The 12601-nt window shown below is 41.4% G+C and overlaps 1 protein-coding gene across 1 annotated transcript in view; it reads left to right on the top strand.

Annotated features, from left to right (window-relative positions):
• Positions 1-12601, top strand: part of adgra1b (adhesion G protein-coupled receptor A1b) — a 359394-nt gene that overhangs the window by 299206 nt on the left and 47587 nt on the right. The window contains exon 14 of the mRNA XM_078223476.1: positions 7056-7179. Coding sequence (XP_078079602.1) covers positions 7056-7179 — 124 coding nt within the window. The remainder of the gene's footprint in view (positions 1-7055; positions 7180-12601) is intronic.

Below are 12601 nucleotides of genomic sequence, written 5' to 3' on the forward strand. Positions count from 1 at the left end.
CTGCTGGAAAATCTCAACAGGTCAGGCAGCATCTATGCAGAGAAACAGAGTCAGCGAGCGACGGTTCTGATGAAAGGTCACCCAACCTGAAATGTGAATTCTGTTTCTCTCCACAGATGCTGCCTGACCTGCTGAAATTTTCCAGCATTTTCTTTTTACTTTCTTTTATCTTCAATTTCAACACAAGTTTAGTCCGTGTATAGAGCAAGACACCATGTTGACAAATGAGGCGAAGTGCATGCCAGGAATGACCATCTGGAGAATTGTTAGGTGGCAACTAAATTTCTTGCTAGCATCATTAAAAGGGCTGCACAGTAAACAAGCTCTTGCTGTGGATTTCTCAAGATACTTATAACCAAGCTGAACGTTCACTTCTCACTTGCAACTGGGGATTGACTGACCAGACTGCATTTTAATAGGACTTTGAGGTACAATGAGAGAATTTCTGGAACACTTAGTCAAAATTTCATCAAAACTCTAGGAAAATTTATTTTCGAACTTCTTTGAAGGCTTCACCTAAAAAGAGTGGGTGTTGTGTTTTATTCACACCTTATAGGAGCTGGCAAGGGAAAGGGAATGCTTGCTCATGTGAATCTAGCCTTGGGGGTTGGGGGAGTCCCCTTTACTCTGGAGGGGGAAAATGAGTCCAGGCAGAGTAGCAGCCACTGCTGGATGAGTGAAAGAGAAGGTGGATAGGATGGCAAAGTGGGCTCTGGATTTGTTCTGACTTGCTGCCTGCTTCACAATCTTGCCACTCAAGAGGCACCAGCCATTACCATCAGCAATTGTGTTGGAGGATCAAGTTTGGGAACCACGTTAAGAAGAGCATGAGGAGGATGAAGAAATTGAGAAGGGACAACAAAGAGAGCACCAGGGGTTTCCAGGTAGAAATCCCATACCAGGGAACAATGCTCACTGCTACCTAATTGAAGACGCTCTTCAGACATTCATTACACCTTCTGCCTTTACAGCACTGGAGCTACATGTTTCACTTTCCGTGACTGAGGCTCCATCAACAGGTTTATTATCTACACTCAATCCTTTCAACTTACCATCATTACACTTTATGTACAGTAAAAAGAAACAACACATTATTTAACCAGGTTTTTTTCGGTAATTAGGAGGGAGATAGAACAGATCATCGCAACATTGAATGATGGGTTGAAAATAAGAAAAGGGGATACATTGAATAAACTAATCAAACTCAAAGAGGTTAAAATCCTTGGTCTGGATGGATTGCATCGTCACATTTTAGAAGAATGTAGGGAGGAGCTGGCAGGGGTATTACCACACACATTTAATAATCCATTAGAAAAGGTTTTACTGCCAGAGAAATGGTGGATGGCTCACGTAATTCCTATAATGAGCGTACCCAGGGAATTACACACTAGACAGCTGAGCATCAATAGTAGGAAAATAATGGTGTCCCTGGTAAAGGAAAGAATAGAAGGACATCTAGAAAAGTAAAATATATTAATGAATTGTCAGCACAGATTTCAAAAGGGTAAATCTTTCTTGCTCTATCTTATTGAATTTTCTGAGGACATAACAGAGACAGTAGACAATAGTAATACAGTAGGTACAATTTATCTGGACTTTCAAAAGGCCTGTGATATGCTACCCCATAATGGACTAATGCATCAGTTCAGAGAATGCACAGTCAGGGGTAAGGTGACAAAAATGGATTGTTCGCTTGGCATCAAGGCAGAGAATGGGAGCAATGAGCAGCTATCCACAGAGATAGAATGTAGGAAATGCTGTTCCACAACCATCATTGCTGGGATCACCGCTGTTCATTATTAATGTTAACAATTTGTAACTTGGAATCAAATACAATTTCTAAATTTCTCATCGGTGGGGGTGGGTACAGCAAAATTCAATAGTGAGCAGGATCACAACACATTACAGGAGGGCATTAATAAACTTACAGAATTGGTAAATAATTGGCAAATGATAAATGAAGTTTTCAATATCGATAAATGTGAGGCAATACATTGTGGCAGGAAGTGTAGAGAGGCCACTTATTTACTTGGAAAGTGTGAATCTAGGTGGGGGAGAGAAAAGGATCTCGGAGTACAAATATACCAATCACTGAAAGTAACGCCAGACATTAGCAAAGCCGTTAAAAAAGCAAACCAAGCACTGGAATGTATTTTAAAGGAACTGTAGTGAAAAGTAGAGAAGCTGTGCTACTGTTTCATAAGAAGGAACAGGAGTAGGCCATTCAGCCTCTCAAGCCTTTTCCGCCATTCAATAGGATCATGACTGACCCAACATTCCTCACGTCCTCTATCTTACCCTTTCCCTGATTCCCTTACTGATCAAAAATCTATTTCAGCCTTAAATATACACAAGGACTCTGGAATGTTCCATTATATGCCTGAAAGCACACTGCACACCTTCAGTGGACATTGGTACATAGAAGCTGTAGATATCACTCCACACATCTGCCCCTAATCAGCGCTTGAGTGCTAAATGTTTCAGGATTTTGATCCAGCAACAATGAAGGAATGAGATTTAGTTCCAAGTCATGATGATATGGGACTTGGAAGGGAACTTGCAGATAATGGAGTTCCCATGCATCTGCTGTCCTTATCCTTCTAGGTGTTAGAGATCGCGGGTTTGGAAGGTACTATTGAAGGAGTTTTGGTAAGTTGCTATAGTGCATGTTGTTGATGGTGCACAGTGCTGCCACTGTACATTGGTAGTGGAGGAAGCAAATGTTTAATGTGGTCGATGGGGTGCAAATGAAGTGGGCTGCTTTGTCCTGGATGGTGTCAAGCTTCATGAGTTTCATTGGAGCTGTACTCATCCAGGTAGTGTATTTCAGCACACTCTTGACTTGTGACTTGTAGATAGTGGACAGGCTTTAGGGAGTCAGGAGGTGATTTACTCACTGCAGAATTCCCAGCCTCTGACCTGCTCCTGTAGCCACAGTATTTATATGGCTAGTCCAGTTCAGTTTCTGGTCAATGATAACCCCCAGAATGTTGATAGTGGGGGATTCAGTGATGGTAATGCTATTGAATGTCAAGAGGACATGATAGGATCTCTCTAGCTGCAGATGGTCAATTCCTGGCACTTGTGTGCCATGAATGTTACTTGGCACTTATCAGCTCAAGCCTAAACATTGTCCAGTTCTTGCTGCATTTGGATATGGACTGCTCTAGTATCTGAGGAGTCGCAAATGTTGCGGAACATTGCGCCGTCAGCGTTGAACACCCCAGCCTCTGACCTTATGATGGAAGAAAGGTCATTGATGAAGCAGCTGAAGTTGGCTGGGGCTGGGGCACTAACCTGAGGAACTCCTGTAGTGATGTCCTGGAACTGAGATGATAGACCTTCAACAGCCACAGCCAACTTCCTTTGTGCTCGGTATGACATCAACCAGCGGAGAGTTTTGCCCCTGATTCCTCTTGACTCCAGCTCGGGCTCCTTGATGGTGACTGTGGTCAAATGCAACTTTGATATCAAGGGCAGCCAACCTCAACTTGTCTCTTGGTTCAGCTCTTTTGTCTTTGTTTGGAGAAAGCTTGTACTGAGGCTGAGTGGCACCGGCACAGTCCAAAACATAGAAACATAGAAACCCTACAGTGCAGAAGGAGGCCATTTGGCCCATCGAGTCTGCACCGACCACAATCCCACCCAGGCCCTCCCCCTACATATTTTACCCGCTAATCCCTCTAACCTACGCATCCCAGGACTCTAAGGGACAATTTTTAACCTGGCCAATCAACCTAACCCGCACATCTTTGGACTGTGGGAGGAAACCGGAGCACCCGGAGGAAACCCACGCAGACACGAGGAGAATGTGCAAACTCCACACAGACAGTGACCCGAGCCGGGAATCGAACCCGGGACCCTGGAGCTGTGAAGCAGCAGTGCTAACCACTGTGCTAACCACTCCAAGCTGAGCATCGCTTAGGGATGCTGAGTAAGTGCTGCTTGATAGTGCTGTCAATGGCTCCTTCCGTCTCGGAACGAAAGAGAAACTGAATAAACCTTTTCTTGAAAATAGATGAATAAGAAGGTCATCATTAAGTGATATTAAAGTGTAACATGGTAAATTGAGAATTAGTTAAGAGTTCTCTTCAGGTTTGATGAGCTGAATTTTACTCTCTTTTCCAAAACCTAATTTTATTCCCTCAGTTTAAATTGCTGTGCAGGTTGTTGACAGCATAATGTCACGTTGCTCATTCACAGACACTTAGCAGCAAATATAAACATTTTTTCCAGTAATTTCCATCCTCAGACATCCAATTTTTTTAAAGATTGCTTTTGTTAAATTAAACTTCCATTTTCCTCTATCCTGCTGGCAAAATCCTAATGAGTGGCCTCGGTCTACTCTGTGTTTTGTGAACACTATTATTCTGCAGCTGGGATTACAATGTGGCCTGAGATCTGCAGGGCATGCATGAACCTCCCAGCACCAAGGGCAGCCTCAACCAGAGGGCTTCTAACTCTGTTTATTTACCAACGTCACCCTCACAGCACAGCAGAAACCGCTACAACACTACAGCTGGTGCGTGAATGTAGACTCAAAAAGGCAGGATTTTTCTGGTCCTGCAGGGGTGGGCTTGAAGGCAGAACCGGGGGAAATTTCACAGAGGTTGGTGTGGAGTCAGTTGACTGACATGCCTGGGCCGGCAGCAGCAGGTAGCCGTTAGTGGATTGATTGTGTCCCTGGTCAGGATGGTTCCCCACTGAGGGCTGGCCCTGCTGGCAGATGCCTGGAGGCAGTTTGTCAACTGCTGGCCTATCAGACCCCACAAGGCCTCCAACATTCAACCCCCTCAACAAGAGTCATGGCCATCAGTGAGCTACAGCTGCACACACACAGCTGTCCTAGGGAGGGGTTCCCCTCCATAGAGGTGACCCTGCAGCCATGGCAAGAGTTTTGTTAAAACCAATGCAAGCCTCCAGAGAGCACTTCAAGATGAAGGCACCCTCTCATTCTCCCCACACCCACCCCCATCCCCTGACAGTGGCAGTGCCATCTCTAGCCGAGTGGTCTGTCATCCATCCTAGGCTGCAGGCCCTCTGAGCCCAGAGGTGACCTCTTAATTGGCCATGTCCAGGAAGGTCCCCACATGGGCACAATGGCAGTCCGATGTCAGATCTGGAAATTACTTCGACACTCAACTATTCCTTAAAGCACATAAGATTCCATCATGATAGTTCCTGATATAGAAAAGTGACAAGAAAGAAAGCATTTGCATAGCGCTTCGTGAGCTCAGGTTATGGTAATGTGCCCTCCAGCCATTGCAGTATTTTTATCATGAATTAATGTTGAAAAAATGACAGATAATTTTCGCTTAGCAATAGTATCTTAAAATGTCACAAGTTGGACAAACATTACAAGTTCAAAACATTAAAGAAGCAGGAGGCACGGTGGCACAGTGGTTAGCACTGCTGCCTCCCAGTGCCAGGGACCTGGGTTCAATTCTTGCCTTGGGTGACTGTCTGTGTGGACAAACTTTGGGTGCTCTGGTTTCCTTTGGGTGCTCTGGTTTCCTCCCATACTTCAAAGATGTGCAGGTTAGGTTGATTAGCTATGCTAAATTGCCCTTTAGTGTAAGGGGAATTATCAGGATAAATATGTGGGGTTACAGGGAGAGGGCCTGGGTGAGATTGTTGTCAGTGCAGGCTTGATGGGCTGAATGGCCTCCTTTTGCAGTGTAGGGATTCTATCATTCTAAGCATTGGCCCTGATTTTAAAAATCCATTTTCTTATATGGAGTTAAAATCAGGCCTGTGATGAATGCAGACGATCAGCCCTCCAACACCTATTTCTTCTCTCTTATGACTGTTTTGAGGAGCAGTATTAATGTGACTCCCTACAAAGCTTACATTATGATTAATTTTGCCATGTTGACCCATAGCCACTGTTCCATTTCTTGAACTGGTTTCATGTTTGGGGATCCAAAGGTGAAAGGCAAGAACATCCACTCTGTCACTGAATCCTTACAGCGTGCTGATATTCAGGTCATAATAAACCCTATCTTACATTTATAACAGTACTACAACTGGAATTCTTTCAAATTAATCTTCTAATCCTTAGATACAGCTGTGGTGTCAGAGTGAAGGATTGTAAATGTTGCACCCCCTCCTCCAAAAGGGGGCAAAGGATAAGCTTGGCAATTATAAGTCAATCTGCTTAAATCAGTGACAGGCGAGCTTTCTGAAATAACAATTCAGGAGAAGATTCAGAAGTAACCTTCAAAAGGGAATTGCTTAAAAGGAGGAACAACTGCAGCGATATGGGGAAGAACTGGGGAGTGTGACTCACTGGATTTCTCTTCAAAACAGCCAGCAAAGAATCGATGAATCGATTCACCCCCTTCTGTGCTGCACTGTTCCCTGATTCTATAAACAGACGGTGCTTTAAGCCTGTCACATTCAACCATTTCATTGCCATTATACTTTGTGGTTTGGAATGGAAGTTCCCTCAAAAGATATTTTCATTCGTAACAATCAACAGAGAATGGAAAGAAACTTTTTAGCCCAGTCAGCTTAATTAAATGATTACACTATTTCCCTGAGTAACTGGTGAAATAAGTAGCGTTCCAAGATCAGCTGGTGTGTGTTGAACATAAAGCTTAATGATTAGTCGTAGTTTGTTCATGTTCACATTGGAAGCCAGTTGCCTTTAGAAGAACATGACAGACAATTCTTTCAAAAACGGCAATGTATTTAATGATTCTCCATGCTTCAAGTAACCCTCATAAAACTAAACAAACAAATTATTTTATCCATAATAGAATTACCCACAGAATATGTAATGACAAGCTAGAGATTATCAGTAACTAGACAATTTCTCATTGTGTATTATTTTATGGCTGCGTCTTTGGAACAACAGTTATTTTTAATTAGATGTGGTTACTTTTTGTTTGGATGACAAGGAACAGATCATTTGTCCCTCATTAGAGATAGCAATATTATCACCGTTCTGGGAATCGAGCAGCAAAGCACCTGTCATATTTATCTCTGGGTTACGGACAGATAAGAAAAGATATAACTAAAGCTGCGTCACCAATCTCCTTTTTGTTTGACAGCACCATCCGCATTAGCAGGAAAGGCTGGCATATGCTGCTGAACTTTTGTTTCCATACTGCCCTCACTTGCGCAGTGTTTGCCGGAGGTATCAACCGCACAAAATATCCAATCATCTGTCAAGCTGTGAGTATTGTACTTTACTGAGTGGTGTGGGGAGTCACTAAATTGGAGAGCAAATGGTGGAATCTGCCCATGTGACTGACTGACTGACTGTGCTACTGAAAGATCAAATTGTGATGAGCCAGGTTCTATTTTTGCCATCCCACGTTTCCCCCTTTTTAATAAAATGTTTCATCATATATTGTGCTCGGAACAGCATTGTGGTTGACGTTGACCTTATTTCTAAACCTAATGCCATTTTATTGTGTTTTTTTTGTTGCTTGGATGGTCTTTTAGAATCTTCTCATTGATTTCTGTCTTGTAGAGTCTGTGCAAGATTCTCCGGTCCTGTTGTGATGAATAATTGATGAATGCGAAGGGCATTTCCTGTTCCAGATTCTCTTGATAAAATGAATGGTCTACTAGTAAAACCACTTTTAATTCTTAAAGGATTGAAATGAATTAAAGTCAACCAGCATTTTTATAAAATACAGTTTGAGCAAGTGTATAATTGTATTTCCTTTTACTTCCAATCTAAATTAGCACAGTGCAACGATTCCACTTCATTAAAATTGGCATTTCCCTGCATTATCCAGGGGCTTTATTGATAAGTACAAAAAGTAAGTTGGCACCAATTTGCATATTTAATCATCAAATAGGCACACATCCCACCACAGCTGAGCTGACCTGATAAGGACAAGCAGAGATTCATCCAAATAAGCCTTCCAGGGAATTTGAATTGGGACCTGAAGGATTCAAAACTGCAGTTTCATGAAATCAAAAGTGGGCCAGATCATTTGGGATAACATTGGTGGCAGAAGTGAGTGGAGGGATCAGGTTTATTATCAGGTATATTTAAGAATGGAGCATTTTCTAGATAATGGGGAATATCCGTCATGTGCTGCCACCTGCTATGGTTATACATAAAACTGGATCGATCCAGCCTTCTTCTGGGCTTCTATCTACCTCAAAAGAAATTTCCTCAGCAATTGATCTCAGACCAGAAGTTGTTTGGTCCATTTGGTTTCTATGCAGGTTTAGTCCATTAGTGGGACCGATTCCTCAAAGCAGGTTTTTAAACACCATTTACTTTTATTTTTCCGTGTCTGGCAAGCTGAAATAACGTTTATTAACAAAATGCCTTATTGCGTTCTAATATATTAAGGCAGCCATTCCTGCAATCCCCTTATTGAGCCTTGCTTGTGATATGTATTATGAATTTACAAGTCTTTTATGTAGAAGCTGTTAATTGTTTGTGAGAGTTCTTCACAGCCCTGATTGCCATTAAGCCTGTGATTTATGGCGGTCATTATACCTTCATTAAAATGTCATTCTTTCTAAAAGGTCATTTTGTATTTTTTCACACATTTATCATAAATATATGATTTGGCTTAAGAGGATATATTAACAACAACTGTCTTGTTAAAAATCCCATATCTCCCTCTGCCTCACTCCTGAGAGACTGAATCTGTTTTTCAAAAGCACACAATGATAATTGATTTGAATAATCAAGCCAAGTGTTCCCTCAAGACCATTATTGCAAAAGATGTACATATCTGTTAAGTCAATGATTGGCACATATGGAACTTGATTAAAATCAAATATTGTGCCCAGATGGCACTATCCCATCAATTTTTAAAGTTTCAAGTGCATTGATATTAAAATTGTTTGTGCCAAAAAGAAATCATTTGAGTTGGATGAACAATATTTGAATGATAGATTATTAATAGAGGCTTTCAGAGTTGCAGCAAATTAGAACATTGCTTTTTCACCTCTGGAACCTGCTTTCAAACATAAATCAAAGTGAGATGAAAGTTTCCTTTTTATGCCAACTACAAGAATTCTAGAAGAAATTAGTTTAGCCAGTTTCAACCCAATTCTTAGATATACACAGATGTGGCCTAAGAGTATTCATAATATAGTCGTGTGGAGGCTCAAAACACCGCAATGGTGGCCATTGTGGGAAATGGACAAGATATTGGGTGCAGTAATGGTACTATTTTAAGGTTCTATTGGGGCACATTGTTCAATAGATAACTATGGAAGACGTTGGCCACTCAGTTCATCCTTTCATGAAGATTGTTTGTCCCAATTTCAATAATCAATTATTTCTTAGCAGGGTTTGTGCTGCCTGAACTTTCCCTGGTACTCTGTTCTTTGTTTTGATCACTGTGTGAAGAAGAATTTCCTGGTGCATCCTAAATTACCTTTAGTAGCTTTAATTTGTGTCTCTTATGCTATCAAAACAGTTAATCTATTGCATTCCCATAACTGTCTTGTGTATCTCTGTAATACCATTTGTCTAAAAATCCGGTTTCTCCTATCTTTAGCAATAACTCAGCTCCTTCATGTTAGCGATTAACTTTGTGGCTCTTCTCTGCACTGAAACATCATCCTTGTGTGTATGTCCAACCATAACTGAACACAATGCTAAGTTACAGTCAGACAGAGCAGTTTGATCATAATTTCTTCTAACATATTCTCTACTCTTTTAGCCATGCATTTCACTAGTTTTGTTGATTGCTGCAATTGGTTAATACATTGAGCAACAAATTTACTAAGATCCCCTTGGTCTCTTTCAGTTACTTCCTTGGCTATTTCAACATTTTTATGGAATACTTTTACAGTGAGCAGCAAAGTAATTTTCACACTACATGTATGCATGGCCCATGAGTGCCTCATACTGGCTCACAGGTTGGTGGAAGGAGTTCTCTTCCAAGACCACATCCCTAACACAAGCAGCAGTGTGGCAGAGAGTGAGAGTAAATTCAGGCAGTGAGACCTACTGGAATTTTATTGCACTAACTTGAGATTTCAATTGCCCTGCCCAGCTAAAACTGCTCCTGGTCATTCCTTCCCCATCCATTGCATGTAAATGGCAGTGAGGACCGAGAGGTTTTCCTCCTGCCTGCCCTCCTTATGGCCACTTCCCGGGAGCACCATTGAGAAGGTAATTGTAAACCTCCTGACCTCCCAATCACGTGGCTATGTAAGAATCAGTGTCTATCAAGGCATACAAACCTGGAACTCCATTGCCCTTTGGAGCACTGCCCTCCCTTTAATAAACATTCCAACCCCTTTGGGTGCTGCAGCAATGGTCCCACTGCACCATCTTTGGCATTTTCCTGGGCACTGATGGTGAGCATTCGAACAGGAGCCCACCATGCCAATTCAATGAGTTGCACAGAATCAGTGATGTGAGTGAGAAGACTGATGTCTGATATTGCCAGAACTCCACTCTGAAGAGGACAATCCAAATCTGAGTGTGGAAAATGGGGAAGTCTTCCATTCTGAGATAGTCAGAGGCCACTGTTCTTGTCTCTCCCAGAGTAAAAATATAACAAGATGTTTCCTCTGCGTCATTGTGTTGATGTATGTTTATTTTTAGAACGACATAGAACTATTTAAACCAACAAGCTATTTCCTTAAAAGAATATTTTTCTTATTCTCAAAAATGAACAGTTGGAAACACAAGTTCACTTGAATTGATCAGGTATCAGTAAGAATGTCAGTGTCAATTACTGCTCATCAAATACGAACACACAGAAAAATAAACTGCTGATGTAAATTGGTGGGTCTTAGAGAAACATAACTAACTAATCTGGCGCGATAAATCTGCTGTAACATGAGAAATTTCCTAGTTTGCATTCAATCCTTATCACTAGATCACTGATTAACTTCCTTCAGTGAATAGTCTCACAGGAATGTAGGAAAAGCGAAAAGCATAATTGTTCAGATTCCCTTTAAGCGCAAAAGTAAGGGCGTTGTACACTTCAGGTCTATCTTAGTTATTAGAGAGTTCTTTTCATCAGCATTAACAATTTCTGTGGTAAGTTTGCAAATCTGTTGAACATGGAGGTAGTGCAAAAAGAAATCCATGTATTCCCCATTTGGAGACAAATAAACAGCCACTTACTCCTTTATTGCTAGTAGTTTATTACAAAGCGGTATTGACAAAATTTTGTTAAGAGGCCACTTTCTTGTCCTCCTGACAAAGGAATGTTAAGGAACATTGTATTAGTAAAAGAATACACCTCGAAATAAGTTCAAAAACAGAATATAGTAAATAGATAATAAAATTTAACCAAAGTCAAACAACATTTTCTACAGGGACCACTCTCTCCATGACACCTCGGTCCACTCCACCATCACGACCAACCTCCCCATCACCTCCCCTTGCAATCACAGAAGGCACAACACTTCCTCTTTACCTCCTTCCTCCTCACCATTCGAGGCCCCAAACATTCCTTTCAGGTTAATCAGCATTTCATTTGCACTTCCTTCAGTTTGGTTTATTGTATTCACTGCCCGCAATGCGGTCTCCTCTACATTGGGGTGACTGTTTGTGGTACGCCTTCACTCATGACCTCAGCCTTCCTGTTGCATAACATTTTAACTCACCACCTTACTCTCATGCCCATGTATCCGTCTTTGGCCTGCAGCAGTGCACCGGTGAACCCAGCGCAAACTGGAATAGCAGCATCTCATCTTCCAATTGGGCATGTTGCAGCCCTCTGGACTCAACGTTGAGTTTGGTAACTTTAAATTATGATCTTTCTCCTCCATCTTAAACACCTTTTTAAAATATTCCATACCTGTATTGCCTCAATGCATCCCCCTTCCTCTCCCACATCAGGCCATCTGTCTTTTGCTCTTAAAATTGCTATTTACTGTTGCAATCTCTCACAACTCTAACACATTCTCCCCTCCCTTTGGTTCAAATGAAGAGCCAAAGGACTCTAAACATTATCTCTGCTTTCTCTCCTTATGGATGCTGCCAGACCAGCTGGGTTTTTCCAGCGTCCTCTGTTCTTGTTGCAGATTTCAACATCCGCAGTATTTTGCTTATCTTCTTAATATTTCCTCATTTTAAAAAAATTACAGACACTAGATTATAATTACCTTTGTCAAAAATGAGTGGTATGCTGCTAGAGGAAACGCTTCAAAAGCTTTAAACCTCACTGATCTAATTGTCTTGTGTGTGTGTGCCAACATAACTGAACCTTTTTGTATAGGCTTAGCTGTATAAATATTGTAGAGATAAATGGGAGTTCTTTCAACAAAACAAGTGAAGGATATAGGCTGAATTCATTTTACCTGACTCTGTGATTGATTTAAACAGCCTTCAGATCCAAATTGCTCTGAGAAAGGCATATAAAATTGTAATTTTTCTTTTAATTTGGTGCTTGAGTACTTCTCTGATATTTTAATTAAACCATAATGAAGTCAGAACTCTGTTCATAAAACATTCCACCCTTGTCTTTGACATCATCAGTGTCATTCTATAATTGTTGTTTGCTAATGGAAGTTAACATATTCCCTTTGTATGAACATTTGTGCAGTGAAACATTCTATTTATAGAAAACATTTTAATTCCCTATCCCAGGGTTTACTAAACCGGATTCCAAGGGGGGTGGGGGGGAAGCGGGAGATGGTCTGCAGTAGA

This window comes from Mustelus asterias, chromosome 11 (assembly GCF_964213995.1).
Source record: "Mustelus asterias chromosome 11, sMusAst1.hap1.1, whole genome shotgun sequence".
Lineage (NCBI taxonomy): Eukaryota > Metazoa > Chordata > Chondrichthyes > Carcharhiniformes > Triakidae > Mustelus > Mustelus asterias.